A 23385-nucleotide genomic window follows, 5' to 3' on the forward strand; every position below is an offset into this window, starting at 1 on the left:
TTTAATGCTCTAAGCCATTTTGAAAAATCACTTTCAGTTCTTGAGAAATACATTTTTGAAATGATCGACAATTTTTTCGAATTATGCAATTTTCGCCGATTAAGTTTTAAAAATTCGTATAAAATCCAGTTCTTGGAATATGGGTATAAAAATTTCCCAAAGTGTTACCAAAAGTGTCCTCTTTCCAATGAACCTACCCGTTTTGAAAAATAGCTTTTAGTTTTTGAGACAACAATATTTGAAGTTTTGATAAAATTTTCGATGTTGCAAGTTTCATCGATAATTTTCAAAATTCGCTATGAAATTAATTTATTGAAGGATCCTTGTGGAAATATCACCAATTATTAATTAAAGTATTCTCTTTTTAATACAAAAAGCCATTTTGAAAAATCACTTTTAGTTCTTGAGAAATAAATTTTTGAAATAATCGACAATTTTTTCGAATATTGCAATTTTCGCCGATTAAGTTTTAAAAATTCGTATAAAATTCAATCCTTGAAATATGAGTATGAAAATTTCCCAAAGTGTTAATAAAAGTGTCCTCTTTCGAATGAACCAACCCGTTTTGAAAAATAACTGTTAGTTTTTGAGAAAACAATATTTGTAGTTTTGATAAAATTTTCGATGTTGCAATTTTCATCGATAACTTTCAAAATTCGCTATAAAATTAATTTCTTCAAGGATCCTTGTGGAAATATAGCCAATTATTAATTAAAGTATACTCTTTTTAGAGTTGCTTCATTACTTAAATTAGCATAAAGAAAGTTCATTTTGTATCTTGGATACATAAGTTGACATATCTTATCAGCAATTATATATCAGAAATTATAACCATAATGGCCGGATAGATATGCCGGATAACCGGATATCCGGCCGAAGGAGATGCCGAATATCCGCTATCTGGCTTTACAAAAATATATCAAATGTAAACATTTCAAAAATTTATAACAAACATAATCAATTAATTGCAATTGCTAGGAAAGAGGGTAGATTATATAAAATGACAAGTATGATTAAAAATAAGGAGCTTAATAGTGAAAATAGTAATACTAAAATTGACATGACATTAAACAAAGAACGCCTCAAGAATTGACAAGATCAAAGAGAAAAGAAAATGCTGGCTAAACATGATGATAGTTATGTTTATGTGAACTTTTGCAATGTTGAAAATCCAAATAATTTTGAGGAGGCGATAAATAGTAATCAGGCAGAACAGTGGAAACTAGCTATGAATAAGGAAATGGAATGTTTAAAGAAAAATAAAACTTGGAAATTGTAACAGTAGCTAAAATGCAAACTTTAAAAATATTGTTATCATATTGCTGCTGGGAGAACAAATGGACGTAAAAACTGCTTTCTTGCATGGTAAGATTTTTTCAGAAATATATGTAAATTAAGCTAAAAGATTGGAGAATGGGACAGACAGAGTTTGTAAAAAAACAGTACAAAAACGTATATTAACTACACAAGTAGGTTATATATTAACTACACTGTGTTAATTAATTATCGTACCCGACGTCATCATTGCAAGTATGCAACCCAATACGCAAATCGCGTATTGCAATACCAATACTGTGATATTGGTTGCATACTTGTAATGATAATAATGTATAACGTTTTTTTTTTGTTGAAATTATTAAAAATACGACGAGTTTATAAAAAGATCACGCATTATTTCAACACTACCAACAATTTTTTTTTCACTTAACTTACCTTATCTACACTTGGTCCTCCTTCAGTAACGAACCTTACTATCACAGGTTTTTCTGAACCAGCAACGAAACCGAATCCCAAAGCAGGGGAACGTTCCAAAACAACACATCTCGGTTCAGGTTCCACAGTTGGTTCCAAATTACGAACAGCCGGCGTTTCATATGTGGTCGTTTTGTTTACATGACTGCAAAATCAGATTTAATTTAATCATTTTTTAGCTTCAAAATAACAATTAAAGTTAACAAAGTTTCCATCGTATTTTAAAACGAGATGAAGGGTTTCTATTTTATTGAGCACCTTTTTATTAGGTACAAAAGCTCGGGGAGCCATTAATATTACACGGGAACTAAAACCCAACGGGAATCGGTTCCACCGAAAAGGGACACTTTAGAGACGTCTTCCTCTCTCTATCTATCACTCGCTTTCTTTTCGGTTGTGCTAGAAAAGTGGAAGGTATTGTGCACTTGGGAAGACGGCCGAACAAATTGGAACTATCTCGGAAAGTTGCAATTTGCGGGTATAAATAAGGTTCTTGGATCTAAAGAGAGGAGAATGGAGCGATCGTGAAACTGTGAGAAGGTTAAAAGGAGGGAGGAAAATAAAGTTGAAAATTGTGTAAAGTCTTACTTGATATAGTAGGGTCTTCCCGAGTCATCTACCGCCCTTTCCCAACCGTAAGGTAATAAGTCTTCGCCGTTTTTCCATGCTTCAACCGGTGGAAGCCAACCAGCCGTTTTTGTCACGTGACTGCAACAAAATAAATTTTTATCATTACGAATTATTTAACCTGCATATATTTCGGTTGTAATTCTAACTTGTAACGGTACAGACGGTTTGTTATATTAGGTCTGTAGGCCGGAAACGACTCGAAACATTCCCGCACGTACGAAAACCATTAGCGTGAGTCAACGATTGACATTCGACCCATAAATTAACGAGAACGAGCACGTGGAAACGATCATCTACCGAAAAAAGAATTCCCACTAAAAAAAATTACAACTTAAGCTGTCTTAAGCTTTAAAGCTTAGTAAAAGATCGATGTCAAATTATTTCCACCACTAATTGAAAAAGTCTTGTGTTAAATCGGAGCACGTTGAACCGTAATCACCGCATCCTCGAAACCCCGTTTAGCCCCGTATTTACCGATGCCCCACATAGCGTGTACTTCCGGGACCTCCTCTCGTCCATTTATGGCAAAAACCCCGACCCGGACTCTAACTCGGTGCCTTACCCACCCTTTACATTTCCATGATTTATCTTTCCGGGATCCGTTTAATTCGTATGGATCTTCCGGTTCGTTTTGGTTGTGGTGGTTTTGAAATTCTATGTGTACCATCCCATGAACCAACATTTTAGCGCGGAGATGAGGGGGGATTGTTAGTTTGTTATATCGATTTTCCATTTACACAAAGTTTGTTGCACTGTGCGATGATAGTAGGGGTTGGTTTTGGACGTCGAGAACGAGAGGCGGTGGGAGATTTAGGAGAGACTGCGAATTTCATATAAAACGGTGTCTGGTGTCACTTCGAGTGAACTTTACGAGCGGTAAAAAAGAACAGTCACAGCTTCTTTCTCTCTGGGGATGAAAACCACGAAACGAAATTTACCGCCAGGCATAGTGCATTGTTGTAACTGTTCAATCCCTATCCTTTTCATATTCACCTCAATGTTTTTTTTCCAACTAAACTTTTTTAACCCAAATTTTAATTCTTACAATTTCATTCTTATTTTTAAAAACTTTTTTTTAAGGTAAGTTTTGGGCTAACGAGAAACTTGTTGCTTTGTCAAACCAATTAATATATTCAACGAAATCAAGAAGGAATAGAAATTTTTACAATTTTATAAGATGCCAATTTAGCGAGTTTGGCAAAGGTAAATTGGTTTTTGCGAAGGCATCATGTATCGATTAAGGAGGGTCAAGAATCTCGCAGAACAGGCATTGGAAGTCAAATTATTACCATGATATTATTGATGAGAAGAAAATTGAGACACTGGCGAAGAGGGGCGGTTTATCAATATAGGGAACCATAAAAGGGATATAAAGAAACATGTAGGGGGAAGAAGAAGGAGCTGAGGGAGAGGAAGATGGATGAGATTAGGTTGGTGAGACAGGAGGGGGATGTCTGGAAATACATAAATAAGATAAGAAACGGAATTTTTCTAGTTACTTTTTTAAAAAGTCACCAGATTTAGTTACTTTTGCAATACCAACCTAACTCTAGTAACTTTTTAGCCCCCCAGATTTAAGTTGGTCACTTTCCCTATACTTATAACATTGGAGTGTGACATCACCAGGAGCCGCCCCTGACCCAGAACCGGCATTACTATACTATTAAGAGAGGAAGTTACCAGTGAGCCAACCAATTCCAGTGAGCTCCATGACGAAGTGGAGGGAGTACTTTATGGGCTTACTGGAAGAATAAGCAAAGGTGGGTAGAGGAGTTAACAAGGGGAAGATGAAATAACAAAGGAGGAGGTGGAAACAGTATTGGGGAGATTGAAGAGGGGAAAGGCATTCGGAGAAGATGGGGTCCAAAACGTGGCTTAGGTGGAGGTGATGGAGAGGTTGTGGTGGCGTTGAGCATGGTATGGAAGGGAGAAGGGTTTCCGAAAGGGTGGAGGACGGCGATAATAAGTCTCTGCCAGATAGTCAGGCATTATTTAGATAGGTAAGGGGAGCGATAGACAACGTTTATATAATGAAATACCTGGTCAATAGAGAACTGAATCAAAAGGGAGGGAAGCTTTATCTTCTATTTATAGATTTAAAAGCGGCGTTTGATAGAGTAAATAGAGAGAAATTATAGGAGAAGATGAAAAGAAGAAGGATATCGGGAAGAATGATTGACAGTGTGAGAGAGATATACGCGGAGACGATAGACAGGATAAAGATACGAGAAGATTTAAGCGAGCGGTTTTGGACGACAAGGGGATTGAGGCAGAGATGTCCGCTGAGTCTCATCCTCTTTGCTTTGTACATTGGAAGGTGTACGCACTGGGGTATGCCGACGACCTGGTAGTGATCCCGAGGGAGGCGGATGAGATGAGGGCCATGATGCGGTCGTTGAGAAGGTATTTTAGCCGGAAGGATTTGGGGATGGGGTGAGAGGATTTTTGAGAAAGATGTGGGAAAAAGGAAATTAATGTTTGAGAGCTTGATAAAATGCGTAATGATGTATGGGGTGGAGATATGAGGATGGAAGGAGCAAGGGCTCTTAGAGGATGTGCAGACCAGGTACTGGAGGTGGGTGTTGGGGTTGGCTAGGAAGACTCTGGCATATATAGTCAGGGAAGAAATGAATGTAGATAAGGTGAAGGTGGAGGCGCGTAAGCGAGCGGTGCGTTTTAAGGATAGGGGAATCTTGGGGGAGTGCTACAGATAGATTGAGACAAGTTAGGGTCGTTATGGGCAGAGAGAAAGGGAGGAATACTACAGAAGCGTGGGGTATTCAACGGAAGAAGTGAACAGGAAAAGAAAAGAGAGGATTGAGATGTGGAAACAATTGGAGAGTAGGAAGAGGGATGTAGGGATGCAAGAGAGAAGCACGGCATTAGGGGAAAGCAGGTACAATCCAAAATATGATGAAATTGTAGTAGTGGGGCTACCAAAGTACCTGTTGACGGAGGGGAGGAGGTTGGTAGCCAGGTTTAGGTGTAGGAATGTAGAAAGGGCCAACAAATATTCAATGGAAAATGGGGTGAGGGGGTACAAGCTGTGTGGGGAATCTCTACACCATCTGCTGGTGTAGTGTAGTGAGTTGAGAGAGGAGGTGATGGATTGGAGACAGGTATTGGGTGAGGGCGGAGGGAAGGAGATGTATAGGACTATGAGGACTTATTAAATAAATAAGACCGTTGCAAAACACTTACTCGTCATTACAAATTTTAATTTTTTTAAGTTGACAGTGTTGGTCAGTTATGAAATGGTATTGAAGGTAATTTTTTAAAGTTATCTGAGAAAGTTAGCAAGTCGCAGTAAAACGAAAGTGTTTACAAGAGATGTTACAAATATATTTTTAAATTTACTCTTATAATTTGAAAATTGAACATCATAGATAGATTTTATGGCTAAGGTGAGTTAATATGTTACAGTACAACAAATTAAAATAGATTTTTATGTCGGTCATGTCAATTTTTGTAGCAATATGACAACCAAAAATTTTTTAACGCTTGCTGACTTACAAAATATACTTGAAGATGATCAATTCTTCAAAGATTTGGAAGAAGATGTCGTTGACGTGGTGGAATTACCACCAGAAAAGGTAGATACAGTGTCAGATTACGAGGACCTGGATGAAGATGTACTACAGGATACTCTGCCACAAGATGTTTGTGGTGAAGTTGAATACAGAACTGAGTACAGGAACTAACCAAGAAGAATAAGAAGCTACACTTCTTCAAATGTAGTTTCAATGATAAGCAACATCAAACTGAATTTGAAAGGGAAAACTCCAATTGAAATCTTTGAACTAATATTTGATGAATGTTTGTTAAAGTATATTGTTACTCAGAGTAAAATATTAGCAGAACAGAAAAATTGCCACAATTTTAATTTGTCTACTGATTGTTTCTGTAAAGTTGTTGGAATATTTCTATTATCTGGATATCATTTACCCCAAGAGCAAATATAGTACTGTAGAGCTGGTGTACAGACGAAGATATCCATATAGAATGTGTAAGAAATTGTATGACTAAAAATAGATTTATAGAAATAAAGAAGTATCTGCATTTTAATAATAATTCCATGATCTCTCAATCAGATAAAGTAGACTGATTGTTCAAAATTCGTTCTATTATTGATAAACTTAATAACAATTTTAAAAAATTCGGAATATTTTCGGAAAAGCTTTGTGTAGATGAACAAATGGTCAGAAACCTATAAGATTCGGATTCAAACAGTGGGCTTTATGTTCTTCCATCACCGATTTTTGCTTTCATATGGACGTTTATCAAGGTAAACCTGAAGAACAAGAAATTAGTGGTTTAGGATCATCTGTTATAATGAAAACGGCAAAAATATTAAAGCATCCAACAGAGTACGAATTGTATAAATTGTATTGAAGAAAAATGGTATAAAGGCAGCTGGTAGAATAAAAAAATGAAATTTTTGCTGTGACATGGAATGACAACAATGCTGTGAAAAGTCAAACCATTTAGGACTGGAGCCTTTAGATTAGATAAAAAGGTGGTCTAAATCTAAGAAGAAATATATGTAGTATAACCGCTACATGGGTGGTGTTGATAAATTAGATAGAAGTACAGAAATATCGCATAAAATTCAGAGGTAAAAAGTGGTATTTTCCATTATTTACAAATGCGATTGATGTTACTGTTTATAATGCATATGTTCTCTATACAATGACAAATGAAAACATACCTCTTCTAAACTTTGAGACAAATTACAAGACCATATTTCAAAAATGAATCTATTTTTAATCCTAAACATCCAGGACGACCAAACGCGGTTATAAGCAGTAATATATCATATGAAGTATGATATGATTCTACTAGCTATATTTTAGATTGAAGATTGTAAACAATGTAAATATGCTTTATGCAAAAGTCATGTTAGAAAACAATGCAGTAAGTGCAACGTAGGCCTTCATTTAGAGTGTTTTCCTGTTTGGCATACTAAAAAATGATTGTATATTTTTTTTCAACACATTCACAAATTTAACCATAAAATAGATATTAATAATCTGAAACTTGTAAAGAACTTCCATAAATCTAAAGAATTAGATCTTTTAGAGGAATATTACATTCATATTAATAATCGCAAAAATCAACTGATGTGATATTAGAAACATAAATTTTGATCAGTTCTACACGGATTTAAAAAGATTGCCACTACATTTACTTTACTATATGAACGATATTAACAATAAAGTGATCTTCTTGAATGACTCTTTACTTTCCCTTTTTGATGCGCATGCACCAATAAAAGTGTGGAAAATTTCTAATGTTCGTCCTGCGTGGCTAACGGACAATCTCCGTCTGCTAATATCGCTTAGGGATGAGGCCAAGGAGAGATATAGGCGTACGCGGGTGCCTGCTCATTGGGACTATTATAAGTCACTGAGGAACTTCACATCTCGTGCAGTTTTGTCCGAGAAGAGAGTTTATTTCAAGTATGTTTCTCAGTTGAGTGATGGTAGAGAAAGATGGCGTGTACTTAATGACATGAAAATCCGTAAGAGCAAGAGCATGAACATACCGGATCATTTGAAAAATGTTGAGGAGATTAATAATTACTTTATTGACAGTATATCAGAAATTGTGGATGATTTTCCCCCTTCTAGTGACGCTGCTCTTGATATATTATATGACATGAATATTAGTGATAATAACTCTAGGTTTAAGTTTAGTGTCGTTGAGCCACTCGTGGTACTTAATGTTATTAAATCGATGAAATCTGCTTCAACAGGAACTGATAAAATTAGTCCTGAGATGGTAAAACTTTGTTGTCCCCATATAGTACCTTTTATTACACATATTATAAATTCCTGCATTCTGGAAAGTGTATTTCCTGATTACTGGAAGGAAGCCTTAATTAAGCCTATACCTAAATGTAGTGACCCAAAAGCTTTGAAGGACCTGAGACCCATTAGTATTCTGCTAATGTTATCAAAGGTTCTTGAAAGAGTACTGAAAGTTCAATTAACGGAATTTATTACGGATACTGACTCTCTATCATCTACTCAGTCAGGGTTTCGTCGAGGGTATGATTGTTGCTCTGCGATGCTGAAGGTGACAGATGACATTATCTCTGCGACTGATAAGGGTGAAGTTACCGTTCTTACCATGTTAGACTATAGTAAAGCGTTTGATACTGTGAATCATGCGGTCCTTTTTAGGATTCTTCACTCTGTTGGGCTTGATCCTTCAGCGGTTGCTCTGGTTGGCAGTTATCTTGGACGGAGATCACAGTGTGTTCGGATTGAGGGCATAACATCTTCTTCTCGACCAATTGATTTTGGGGTTCCTCAGGGCTCAATTCTTGGTCCCACGTTGTTTTCGATATATACTTCAAAAATCTTTCATAATGTGAAACACAATCAAGTTCACAGTTATGCCGATGATACCCAGCTTTATGTTTCTTTTGGTCCATCCTAATGGCGCAATGCTATTAATAATTTAAATTCTGACTTGGAATATATAACGAATGTTTCCAATTTGCATTGTCTGAAAATTAATCCTAATAAATCTGCCGTTTTGCTCTTTGGTAACAAAAGCGTTTGCGACCAGTTAAAGGGTTTGGTTAAAGTTTACATTCAGGGATCTGAGGTGCCGATTGTGAGTGAGTTTGATTGTAGATAACAGTTTTAGATACCATAGTCAAGTTAATAACTACATCAAGAAAGCGTATCACTCGTTAAGGCTACTATATCCCCATGGAAGCTATTTGCCTATCATGTTGAAAAAAATTTTATGTGACTCCTTGGTTCTTTCTCAGTTTAACTATATGATTCCCTTATATCATCCGGCTGTGTGCTCATATGACTCGGGGAGGATTCAGAGAGTTCAGAATAGTTGTCTTCGTTTTATTTATGGAATCCGGAAGTTCGATCACATATCCCACTGGCTTATTGAATCAGGCTGGTTGTCGATGCGCTCAAGAAGAGAACTCCATACTCTAACTTATTATCATAAATTGATTACTACTAAAATCCCTATATATTTGTACAATAAGATTTTTTTCAGGTGCGATATTCACAATCGTGAAACTAGATTTAGGTGCTGCATAGACCCGCCTCGACACAGAACGTCACTTTTCCAAAGATCTTTTTCTTTTCATATATATAAGTCATACGGGAGCATTGGTGACGAGTTGAGGAATCTCTCGAATTATCTTTTTATTATAATTTGTTTTTACTTTTATTTTTGTAATCAATTATTTATAATTATTTTTCATTTTTCCTGATGAATGTGCAATAAAGGCTATTATTATTATTATTATTATTATGAACGATGTTGAAGATCTTAATAACTTCAGACATTTCATTAAATTTATAAGATAACTTCTAATTTTCCACATATCTCTTAAATAATTTTAACGCATGCACTATCGCTTACCCAACCACGTTTCATATTCCCATTAGTTCAATTTTTCCACTTGTGCTCAACGTATGGACTCTGATTAAGTTTAATTTTAATAATTTTGTAAGTTTCGAAATCATTTCATACACCCTTTTTTAACCCATTCTTTCTTTTTACAGTTTTATGTTAATTTCTTAAAAGAAAAGAGATTTCTTAACGATAAAACACGTGTGTCAGATTTCATAAACTTGTAGATTGGTAGATTTTTAGAAAAAAAAATTTTTTGAAGAAGAGTTTCATTGAAACTTTATACAACTTCTTCTATTGATATGTCCTTGATTCATTTAACGAAGCAACCTATAATTTTAACTCCTCAACATTGACGGTAATTATAACTAGTATTTTTAACTATAAAATCTGTAACTAACAACCTATCGATACTTCCAGTCGTGCCCGATGAAGGAATAAGATAATTCCGAAACATGTCGCACCGAATTTAAAATAAAATAAATCATTTTCATCGTTAACCCAGAGTTTTATTAATATCCGTATATTGGCGTATATACAGGGTGTTTCAGCGAGACCGGTCATTAGACGTTAATAGGGTTCTGGCGAAAATAAAAATTTGAGAATTCATACTTAAGTACATATTATCAATTACGATCTCTTCGACTAAAATATTTTCAGATTTCTTGCACTTCCGGTTATACCGGAAGTCGCAACCTACTTTATTTTTTTAAATGGAACACCCTGTATATTTTTACATATTTGGATTTGTCTGTTTTCAGGGTTTATAAATAAGTTTACTTTTTGCAATTTGATTCGGCCGTTCTCGAGTTATTCGAATTTGTCTAGAAAAATCTGCTCCAGCAGACATTTGTTCAAAAAATCAGAGAACACTCGATTTTTGGGATATCAATTTAGGATTGAGAACATGCTTAAGCAACATGATGAAGTATGTTTTGGTGCCGAGAACGGTTATCTAGAACGTTTGGTCACTTTACTATGACACGGTAACTTTTCGAAATTTGGAACTACCATAACTTAATTTTTTTAAATGGCACCCCCCATATTTTATTACTTAGTCGTCTTCGGCGTCTCATTCTACATCTTTTATATCCCATATGTCCCATACCTAACATTAATAGTTTAGGAGATAATTAGGGTTTTTTGGAAAATGCACACATATCATATGGATATTTAGCCTAGTGTGCCATGAAAAACAAGCCTTCTCAATGAGTTCTTGTCAAAGACTCACTTGTTTACCTCACTTGATGCATGTGAGCAAATAATTATCTGTTATGTCCCTTAATATTAGTACTGAAAAGAGTTAAAATCAATAACAATAACGAAAGTACTATTTACATAAATCAAGAAATTCTTAATTTATTTTTTATGCATAAAAAGCGGGACAAAGTTGGTAGTATGATTCCTAGATCTTCTTTGTCAGCTCGAAATTGTGGTGTTGGGACTGGGCTCGAAATAAGCCAAGGCATTCACCTCTTCCGTTGCATTATCTACTACATTTTTTGATCAATTTAACACGTGATTAATTCGTCCAAAATGCAAAAAATTTGCTTCTATTCTTCTAAATTTATCTTTTGTCATCGGAGGTAAATGCGGATAATTTTCATTAAACATTCTGCAAGTTCTACTAAGAACTTTGTCGCACTTTTCGTGCACAAAAAATAAATTATCGATTTTTTTATTTGTATAAACATTATTTACGTTATTAATCTCCATTTTATCTGGTTTCAGACTCACAAGCATCAAACAACGTAAATCAGACTTTGACGTTTGTCAATAAGTCATTAAACATTTGTTTTCCATGGCACACTAGGTTAATATCGATATGATATGTGAGCATTTATCAAAAAAACCCTAATTATTTCTCAAACTATTAATGTTAGGCATAGGACATATGGAGTATAAAGGATGTAAAATGAGACGCCGAAGACGACTAAGTAATAAAATATGGGGGGTGCCATTTAAAAAAATTAAGTTATGGTAGTTCCAAATTTCGAAAAGTTACCGTGTCATAGTAAAGTGACCAAACGATCTAGACAGCCGTTCTTGGCACCAAAACATACTCCATCATGTTGTTTCAGCATGTTCTGAATCCTAAATTGATATCTCAAAAATCCAGAGCCATTGGAGCAGATTTTTCTAGAAAAAATCGAATAACTCGAGAACGGCCGAATCAAATTGCAAAAAGTAAAGTTATTTATAAACCTTCAAAACAGACAAATCCAAATATGTAAAAATATACAGGGTGTTCCATTTAAAAAAATTAAGTAGGTGGCGACTTCTGATATAACCGGAAGTGCTAGAAATCTGAAAATATTTTAGACGAAGAGAACGTAATTGATAATACTTAAGTCTGAATTCTCAATTTTTTATTTTGGCCAGAACCACAGAAACGTCTAATGACCGGTCTCGCTGAGACACCCTGTATAGGCCAACACCACCGCCCCTAGACGGCCTGTCCGATCTAACCAGGTGATAATTATTGATACAAACACCAGATGCATCAATATCCGAATTTTAAGTTTCAGAAATAGCAAAAACATCATAATTAAATCGAAGTACATTATCCCTGAAATTATCAAAGTATCCATAAAGTGTACAGGGTGGTTCAAATTCGATGTCCGAATAGGCTAACTCGAAAACTATAAGAGTTAGAAGAAAAGTAGCTTACATGTCATGATCTCGTTTTTCGAGAAACTGCTAATGCCGAAAATCTCATACCGCTATCGTCTTTTGTTTTTCCGCTAGAGGCCAAAATTGAAAATATCGTAAAACCCGCAAATGTAACTATCTTGGTTATTATTATAGGTGGAGTATTATAACTAAGGCATTATATGGACACTTTTTTACAGAGAATTTGATGACGCAATCAAAAAAATTTTGTCGGGTTTAGATTTTGAGATATTATCACAATTTTCGTTTTTTTAAATGGAAACAAGCACTGATTATTCGCTTAATAAATTCGTTATTTTTTTCTGATTACAAAAATATAGGGTTTGACAGGCCTATTTCTTATTGTTTTAGAATAAAACTAAAAATAAACTTTTCTTTTAGTGCCGTCGAAGAAATTAAATTTACAGTTTCCTGTAAATTACGGTTCTATAACTAAAAATTAAAAAAACATATTTCTGATATTTGAAACAAATATATTTGTTGAACTGTTTAATTTATATATGTTTTACACAAAAGTTGGAATAGATTGCATTATTTCACATTTTTTATTACGATTTAATATTATTTTTAAATGACTTAATAAATTATCGATAGATGGCGCTGATATGTTTTTTTTTAATTCAAATAAACATAGCAACACTTGTTTGTATTCGAAAATTTTCTGAAGTGTCACTTTAAAAATCCTGTTTTTACGATCAATTACGAAAATTTTGAAAAGTTTGACATGTTAGAATGTTACATATTAAAAAATTATTTGTTTTTAAATACTAGAAGTTATCTTCGTATTTAATTGTTAACTTTTTAGATTTTACCTACCGCCCCGTAACTTACAGGAAACTGTAAATTTAATTTCCTCGACGACACTAGATGGTAATTTTATAAAAAAACTTTATTTTTAGCTTTATTCTAAAACAATAAGAAATAGACCTGTCGAACCCTATATTTTTGTAATCAGAAAAAAATAACGAATTTAATAAGCGAATAATCAGTGGTTGTTTCCATTTAAAAAAACGAAAATTCTCATTATATCAAAAAATCTAAAACCGAAATTTTTTTTTTGACAATTTCATGAAATTCTCTGTAAAAAAGTGTCCATATAATGTCGTAGTTATAATACTCCACCTATAATAATAACCAAGATAATTGCACTTATTAGTTTTACGATATTTTCAATTTTGGCCTCTAGGGGAAAAACAAAAGACGATAGCGCTATGAGGTTTTCGGCATTAGCAGTTTCTCGAAAAACGAGATCATGACATGTCGGCTACTTTTTTTCTAACTCTTATAGTTTTCGAGTTAGCCTATTCGGACATCGAATTTGAACCACCCTGTACAGACAGTTGTATTTGTATTAAATTTTTAGAACCATATTAAAAATTCGAATTCTGAACCGGGTACTAGTTAATAACTAATTAACATTGTCCATAAAAAAGACTAAAACTTCAAATTTAAATTAAAAACAAAATTGTAATGACAACTAAGTGTTTTGCAACACTCCCATTTATTGCACATTTGTGAGACACGTACTGGTAACACGTAACGTTCTCTGTAACTGCCATAGGTCACAAATTACTACCAAAAATTTGATGTATTTTTTAACAATTTAAAAGTTAATGGGTTAAACAAATCCCAAGTGGCCCAAGGTTAAGTGAAAACATCCAGATTATGCCATAACATTCTCATTACGATTTTTGCCCCATGTTCCAACAAGCAAAATGTTTGATTATGAGGAGCCTTATTTTTAGACCAGTTTCGTTGAACTTCTTGCACATTTGTGTTCACTTATGTTAGCATAGCAAAACAATGCATGCTGTAAAACATCACATACAAGATATCTCTAGACGAATAGTTAATGAGGAATTTGTCAATGACAAATGATTTGAATTGGATTAAGTTTAATTAAAAAAATCGTAAAGCTAGAAGAAAAACTGAACAGAATACTTAATAAAGTATCCCTGGGGGTGTTTCATCATATTATCAGGTCGGTGTCGGTGCCAGACTTCCGGGAATTTTGGTATAACGACGAGGAAAATTTATAGGTGACAGTTAGTGCCGATGACAGAGGAGAGCCTGTATCGTTTTTGGACGATGCGCTATGGTGGTCGATAATTAACCATTGGAACCCGGCCAATTTCGGTGGTCGACGCCGACGAATTACTACCAGGCGAAAGTATGCGATCCACCAACGACCAACGTCTAATTTTCTTTCATAATTATTTAACGCGGCTCTCTTTTTCCCTTCTCTGTAATTAAACCAGTCTTCGTTGCGATGCGATGTCAACGCTTGATTAGTGACTGCGAACGTTCTAATTTAAAACTACTCTATTCCACCAGTTAAAACAAAATATACGAAATTCAAACAGCAATTTTTTTTTCGTTATTAGATCTTTTTGTTTTCGTGTAGAGAACCGCTGGTGTAGTTTATTTCCTTGTCAGGATCCCGGGATGAAATTTCAGATCTTCCACAGGAAATATTCATGAATTATTCATGTGGTCTGCGGGCGTATTTACATTCTTTGATTTCCGGATGTATAAATGCGTTATATCCAGATATTTCAAGACGTTTACTGAATAACATAACAAGAAATGTTAAAAACATCAAAAAGGTATAGTTATAATGATAAACGGAATTTTAATTCAATTAAAACCTTCCACTTTACTAGATTGTCTTTCCTGTCTTTTTTCTTTACAATTTCAAATGAGAGCTGCTTCATTAAAGTCCTAGCCATTTACTTCGTAATACTTCCCCTAAACTTTGACAGGGCTAAAAGAATCGCTGGATGGTAAGAGCTCGGGATTAATTACTACAAAAACGAGTCAAAAAAAAAGCAAACAATTAAAAGACTTCCTAACTTTTTGTAAAAGTTTTACAACTAAGCTTTACAAACAATCCAACAAAAGAAATATTAAAAAAAAAAGTATTTAATCGTCTTTCTTGAAGTATTAACGCACCCGATAAGATTCGCAACTAAGAAAATCCAGATAAAAAAAATTAAAAAGCTCGTTCCCTATCGCTATCGCGTTTTAACTTTACTCCCTCAAAAACTTTTCGAAGGCGCAAAAGAAAGTTGTCTTCCAAATTAGTTTCGAGAACTCGCCCGAGAAAGTTAGCACCATCCCAATTTTTGGCGACGACAGTTCCCTAAAGAATTTCGACGAAATAGGGAAACGTATACCGGAAGTGTCCCTTTAAAATCTACACGGTACTCGAACAAATAAGACGCCACCGGTTCGAAATTACATTTCCCCCCCCCGGTGCTGACATTGATGTACGTTTGCGTACGTTTGCACGCGTTCAAACCAGATGCTACCTTTGTTATATTACACTTTTTTTCACGTAAATGGTGACAGTTAATCAAAATATATCTTATGATGGGGGGATGTTACGATAAAAAAAATGTTTTATGGATGTGTATAAAGAAAAAGTTAGAGTTGATTTGAAAGGAATGAGAAAAGTTTTGAGAAAAAGTCATATAAAATCACGTTATACGATTTCAAGTCCGATTTGCATCATACATCTAAGAACCGACTTAGATACGACACTTATTGTTAGATACACCAAGAAATACTATTATAGAAAAAATAGATGAACCTACAATTTCGGGCCAGTATCGTTTTCTAGATGTTAGTATAAAATTAAAAGTGTCATCTTACCCATTTTACAAACGACAGCGGTAGGTAGCACTAGTTAACATAAGATATCACTATGTTGCATATTTTTATTGCACTAAAACTAGAACTAACACTAGACCTAGAATTAGAAAGTTTCTATACTAGACCTAGAAACTTTTGATAAAAATTTTGAAAAATATTAAACCTAGTGTGGAGGATCTTGTAATATTTACGGATAACTGCTCAGATAAAAACAAAAATTTCCAAAAGTGTATGTAAAAAATAATAATAATGCCTTTTATTGAATTAAATAAACTTAATTATAATGTATAAATAAAGTATGTAAGGCGGGGTCCAGATGGCACATCAAAAATGTGCACCTGCTCTCACCCAACCCACTAACGAAAATTTTATTACAAAGCAAAACGCAAGATAGCGAGCAATGTCACGGCAAGCGAGAATAGTTAAGGTAAAAGATAAAATAAGGTAAAAGATGGCACACAAATTTCACCTCTGAACCTCGTATTCAGATTGTGCACATCAAAACGATATCTTATTTTGTTTGTCAGCTAGGAAGGCTTCCCACTGGTCAAAATCTTATAATAGACACAGAGCGTTAGCAATTTACGTCTATCGAACATATTTAACCAACCAATGTCACCAATGAATGCGTAGAGTATCAATACTATCAATTGAGGCATGCTAAAACGGGACGCAATAGGCAAAATGAGATCGAACCAGTGAATCACACAGTTGCTTCTTTAGTGTTAACGGCAAAGAGCGACGATGAGGGTATAATGCACGAAGACTAAGTAACGAAATCTGCTCTTTGTATCTGAATGAGTTATCCATGATAACACCCAAGTTTTTTACACTTACACTTATCGGAATAGTAACATTATTAATACTAATTGTAAACTGTGGGGCAAGCGATTTGATCACCAAAGAACTACCGACGAAAATTGCTGAAGACTTAGAAGGATTCAAGTGGAGATTATACTTTAGTGTTAATTGATATAATTGATTTAAGTCACTATTTAGATTTTGGAGAGCTGTTTGCCAGTCGTCTGGTGCAAAAGACATATACATAGCGTATCATCAGCGTATACATATATGTCGCGTGCAGTACTTTATGTCCTTCAATAACTTCGAAGTGTATATAGAAAACAACACGGATCCGAGAATCGACCCTTGTGGTACCTCTGCAAAAACAGGACGACGTTCAGAAAAGTTTTGCTTCACCTTAACCATCAGAAACCTATCACAAAGGTACCGCCTAAAAAAACTCAAAGCCACCGCACTAAACCCCATCCTGGACAGAATATTAAGCAAAGTATCGTGACTAACCGTATCGAAGGCTTTACTGAAATCAAGTAGCACGAGTATTGTAATTTTTCCCCTATCCGTAGCAGTCAGTATGTCATCAGTCACCTTCATTGAAGCTGTGCAACAGCTATGCCCTTCTCTAAAGCTCGACTGACAACATGGTAAGAAATCAGTTTCCTCCAAGAACGCAAACAATTGTTTGTATATAACCTTCTCCAACACCTTTGATAATACAGCTTACTGCTTATTGGTCTAAGGTCCTGATAGGTAGTGGGATTGCTTACTTTAGGTAGCAGAATAACGGTTGCTGTCTTCCATTGCGAAGGAAAAACACCCTCTTTTAGGCAAACATTAACTGTATGAGTAATAAACTGTAAAATATCTATGTCTATGCTAATATCATCTATACCGGTAGACTTCGATGTTATTGAACGTAATATTATTCCTATTTCATTAATTTCCAAATCTGGATCATCTGTTGAATCGACTCGGGAGCTTAGACCAAGAAAAAAAGCGTTTATTTCATATGGATTATCTAAGCAAGGCGGAAGCCCCGTTGTAGACTGGCTACAAATACCCACCCTTCCCAGATCATTCCACAACTGCCTTGAGCTATTATGACCAATATCAACCATCAAATTACTAAAGTAAGCTTTTTTTCTCAGACCTTATCGTATTAGTAGTTAAATTTCTTAGTCGTTTGTAATTTTGCCAATCTACATCACGTTTATAAAGAATAAATTTAGTTTTTGCATTATCCCGAAACCTCATTAACAACTTTACATTTGCAGTGATCCAAGGAAGGTAGGCTTTAGTAAATTTTCTGATAATTAAAGGAGCATGTACATTTAGCAAGTTTAAAATGGAATGTGTAACCTTATTATCAATATTAGGCATACGAAAAATAAAATGCAGACGAAGGTCATATAGATCAAGCAAAAAAGAATCTATGTTAATAGATGCCAACGCACGGTATGTTTTTAAAACAGGCTCTCTCAAAGGAGATTTACACGTAACATCACAGTATACCATGTTGTGATCATTATAACTACAGTCAACAACATCATTGTTTATCACAAGGGACGGGTTCGTGGTTATTATGAGATCTATTAATGTAGATGAAACTCTCGTAACTCTAGTAGGTTTTTTGATAAGCTGTATCGCCTCTACTGATTCAAGGAAACTTATGTGAAAAATAGTAGATGGATCGTCAAATTTCAAAAGATCAATAGTAAAGTCTCCAAGGCAAAAGATATTTAGAGATTCAGATAAACGCTCACTAAATGAGATCTCCAAGATATCGCGAAACTCTCTGTAATTTACTGCTGGAGGTCCGTAATTTACTGTTAGAGTAACCTCATACTTAAATCCATCTTTTATAAACATTCCTACACCACCACCCCTCCCCACTCTATCAAAGCGCTCAAAGTGGAAACTATCCACGTCATCCAGGTTTCACTAATTGAAAGAATATCCAATTTATTACTATTTATCAACTGTGCCAAGTCATCAATAGGTTTAGAATGAACAGATTGCACATTTAGGTATGCCATCTTAATACCATCCCCAATCACCATAACACAAACGTATTCAGTGCACTACACGCAGTACTAAGTTACATCCCCCAAATATGTAACTTACTTTTATTTATTCCACACGCAAAAATAGTAATAATGCCAAAATAATGATATGCACATAACCTAAACATAATGTACTGAAAGCAATGTAAACTTTTTTTTCCTTTAAGCAATTATTCTAATTTTCAAAAGCCTTACGAATTTTTATACACGTATTATAAAAAGTTACGAAGAAGAACAACAAAAACTGTAGCAGGACTACCTTTCAGACGAAGACGATAATGAATCATTTGAGGATTCTGGTGATGAATTTGTTCCCGGAAATTTTAGTTATTCTTCTGAAACCTACTAGAAAAACAACATGAGATGTAAATAAGCCAAGCACATCCGCTACAACCGAAGACGAGAATGTGATGAGAATAGTGCGAACAAGTGTGATAGTGACAAGCTGTTATGAGACGATGTAACTGAAATAAATCTAAAATCATTTCATTTTACTCAAACAAATGTTGGCGTATTGGAAGAAATACACGGGGAATATTTTGATAAAGGTCCCTATGAGTTTTTCAAATTATTTCTAACCTCCGAGATCATAGAACTAATGGTAACAGAAACAAACAGATATGCAACCCAGTATAGAGCTGCTGAAAAATTACCCAAAACCAGGATTCACGAATGACATGACACAAATAAAGAGGAAATTGAATGTTTCGTGGAAATTTTGATTTGGATGGGCCTCTACCAGTTTCCGTCCATTGCATCATACTGGTGCAGAAATGTTCTGTACGCTAACAAAATTAAAGATCTAATTCCTCGTAATCGATTCCAGTTGTTGCTGAAAACATGGCATTTTCATAATAATGAAGTAATAACTGATGATAAATTAACAAAAAATTACTACAAAAAGGAGAAACTGTTGGAGCACAAATCAACACAGATGTAGTCATTTAATAAAACGTGATGTTTGCATTCTCAGCACAAAACACCTCAATTACACATAAACTCATTACGGCAAAAAAAATCAAAAACCAGCGGCTGTTATTGATTGTAACAAATGGCCCGCGTTATACATCACTAGACTAAGCGACATTTTATCGTTTTTAGATATTTTCATGCTGTCTGGTGGTGTTACTTATCTTAGAAAAAATGCAGCATACCGAAAGACCTAAAATACCATTTGTTTTAAAGAATAAAGCTAAGCGCTAATCACGTTATATGATTTCAAGTCCGATTTGCATCATACGTCTAAGAACCGACTTAGATACACCAAGAAATTCTACAATAGAAAAAATTGATGGACCTACAATTTCGGGCCAGTGTCGTTTTCTAGATGTTAGTATAAAATTAAAAGTTTATGTCTTTTATTTTATATAGAATTGAAGTGAAACTAGTTTCGGCCCTTGGCCATCTTCAGAGACTACAAATAGATGAACATCTCTCATCTTATCCATTTTACAAACGACAGCGGTAGGTAGCGCTAGTTAGCATAAGATATCACTATGTTAATTATAATCGTTAATTGAATCGATAAGATGAGAGATGTTAATCTATTTGTAGAGTCTCTGAAGATGGCCAAGGGCCGAAACTGGTTAGACTTAAATTCTATAGAAAATCCTCGATTTAAAATCTCCCATCACATCGCGAGGAACCATAGGCGTGATGAACAGAGACAACTTAATTTACCACCAATAGCAGCAATACCTTGCTTCCTTGCAACAATATGACGTCAGATTTCATTTTCGCCAGTGTCACTTCTGGTTATTCTGTGGTTTTAGTACAATAAAAATATGCATCATAGTCATATTCATATCGTATCGAGAGTACTGAAGGTGTTTTTGGTGTTATGTACAAGGATGTCAGATCAAATATTGACTGGTTGATTAATTAAGTGGTGCCCGAGACGATGTTGAGATGTGTCAGAGACGACATTCAGGAATGTTTGGGTCTATGTTGAGAGTAGCCAGGGATGATATTAACGAATGTCCAGAAGGATGCTGAGTATTATTATAAGAGACAATATTGGGAGATTGGAAATTGGACAGATATTGGTAATAGAAGAACGATATTGAACTGAGGTTGATAAGAGAAGAAAGGTCTTGAACATAATGTAGAGAAAATAATAAAATAACTTCTACTTGCTTTATTTAAATATACAGTCGTACATGTTTCGGGAATTACATTCCCATCTTCAGCGACAAGCGTCAGGAACTGTAAGAAAGATTTTAAAGCAAATAGAACAATTAAAAATCATTAGTTTTCTGAAGGAAAAGCCAAATCATATTAAATTGAAAATCAGAATTTAATAAAATTTTAATGGCGTCATAAATCACGTCAAATCTATAAAAGGGTACAATTAACAAATCAATTTTTTAAAACATAAATATTAAGTGGTAAAACATTAAAATTGGTTTGTTCTTTGGAGGAAATAAAAAGACACTGTGTCTTTAGAAGTTATTTTATTATTTATTCATTAACTTGCAACATGGATTCCAATATTGTATAATGTAGAGGACTAGATAGAGAAAAAAGAGACTCAACGGCGAGAAGGGGGTTGGAAAGAAACTGGTAATAGAATCAAGAATCTGAACAGAGCCTGAAAAGATACTTGACAGAAAGAAGGGAAAAAAATAATTACCAATTAATCAAGAAAACTCTTTGCTTCCGGTATTATTCATTTAATTTAATTGACAGAACTTGTTTCAGGCCATTAGGTCCATTATCAGCTGTCTTATCGTAATAAACAAATACGAGAACTAAAAGACACGTTAAAATGCTCAGAGCAAAAGTGATACAACATTGTATCAGCTGATGACGGACATAATGGTCCGAAACTAGTCCTGTCAATTAATTTAAATTAATACCGGAAGCAAAAACTTATCTTAATTAACTGGTAATTATTTTTATATTCCAGTTCCGAAATATGGACCTACCCAAAGAAACAAGGGAGACTACAAAAAGACTGATAATAAAAAAATGAGAATAGAGACGTGACAAGGAGAGGTGATTAGGGAAAAAAGGAAAGAAAGAAACTTGAAAGAGACTAGTAATAGAAGAAATAAATCAGTCAGAAACTGGAAAGAGAATCCTGAGCAGAAAGGTTTTTAAGCATAAAGGATTCTGTGCAGAAAGGAGGGAGACTGGTAATAAAAACAAGAGGCAATACGAAAACTGAAAAGAGATGGAACGTACCTGAGAGAGAGACGGGAAAGAGATTAGTAAGAGAAGAAAGATGCAAAGCAAAAAAAGAGGTAAACTGGAAAAAGACTGAAAAACAGGAAGGACATTGGTCAGAAAGAAGGAAGAGTTGAAAAAGGCTAATCTACCGAAACTAAAGTCTACGTATTTGTCTAAATATTTTCCAATAGGCTTTGTTGTTATGCAATAAGGTTGGTTTCTTTTTTCAGTGTATTGTCTCTTATGTTGATTTTTATACAAAATCATTTTGTATAGGTAACACTTCTACATTAATACATTCATTGTTAAGTTCCGTAAGTATATCCATAATATGTTAAGCATACCTAAATACCAACAATATTATTATTAATCACAATTCTATCTAGTTTCAATCTAATTTAGTGTATTCGTATTTTTTCTGGTTTTTTAAAATTTAAATTTGGTGGAATGATTCCTTTCTGTATCTCTTCTATCGCAAATAAAGTTTCTAATAAAGTTAATAAAGAAAACCCCATATTTGAATTAGCTTCAATGCCATCGCCGAGGACGCCGAGTTTTAGCATTTTCAGCATAGTGTCACTAAATGTGAAACATCTCTTTATATTATACCATCTACATAACCCAAAATTCCAGCGAAAATTTAATTTTTTTTTTGGCTTTACAAAGCATATCTTTGTCTAATTCTTCAAGTACTAAAATAGCATTTCATTTATCTCTAATAAGTTCTTCACCATGTCTATTTTGCAATCAAAAGCTTCGTTTCCGTTACTGTTACCAATGAATCAGAATGAGTATTATGATATTGAAGGCGTTTTTGGTGCTATGTACAAGAATGTCAGATCAGATGTTGACTGGCTGATGAATTAAGTGCTGTCCGAGATGATGTTGAGGTGTGCCAGGGACGACATTCAGGAATGTTTGGGTCTATGTTGAAAGTAGCCAGGGATGATATTAACGAATGTCCAGAAGGATGTTGAGGATTCTCAGAGACAATATTGGGAGACATGAAATTGGACAGATTTTGGTAATAGAAGAACGATATTGAACACAAGTTGGTAAGAGAAGAAAGGTCTTGCGCAGAGAGTAGATAGACTAGATAGAGAGAAAGGCGGGGAGAAGGGGGACTAAAAAGAAACTGGTAATAGAATCAAGAAACTGAACAGAGACTGAAAAGAGAAAAAAGAGGCTTGACAGAAAGAAGGGAAACTACAAACAGACTGATAATAGAAAAAAGGAAAATAGAGAC

The 23385-nt window shown here is 34.6% G+C and overlaps 1 protein-coding gene across 3 annotated transcripts in view; it reads right to left on the minus strand.

The window, feature by feature from the left end:
• LOC111422288 (FERM and PDZ domain-containing protein 4) overlaps window positions 1-23385 on the minus strand; it is an 87853-nt gene that overhangs the window by 23693 nt on the left and 40775 nt on the right. For all 3 annotated transcript variants that reach the window (XM_071194831.1, XM_071194829.1, XM_071194832.1), the window contains exons 3-4: window positions 2341-2460; window positions 1714-1897 (exon numbers count right to left, since the gene is read on the minus strand). In XM_071194831.1, the coding sequence (XP_071050932.1) occupies window positions 1714-1897; window positions 2341-2460 (304 nt within the window). The remainder of the gene's footprint in view (window positions 1-1713; window positions 1898-2340; window positions 2461-23385) is intronic.

Source organism: Onthophagus taurus, chromosome 3 (assembly GCF_036711975.1).
Source record: "Onthophagus taurus isolate NC chromosome 3, IU_Otau_3.0, whole genome shotgun sequence".
Lineage (NCBI taxonomy): Eukaryota > Metazoa > Arthropoda > Insecta > Coleoptera > Scarabaeidae > Onthophagus > Onthophagus taurus.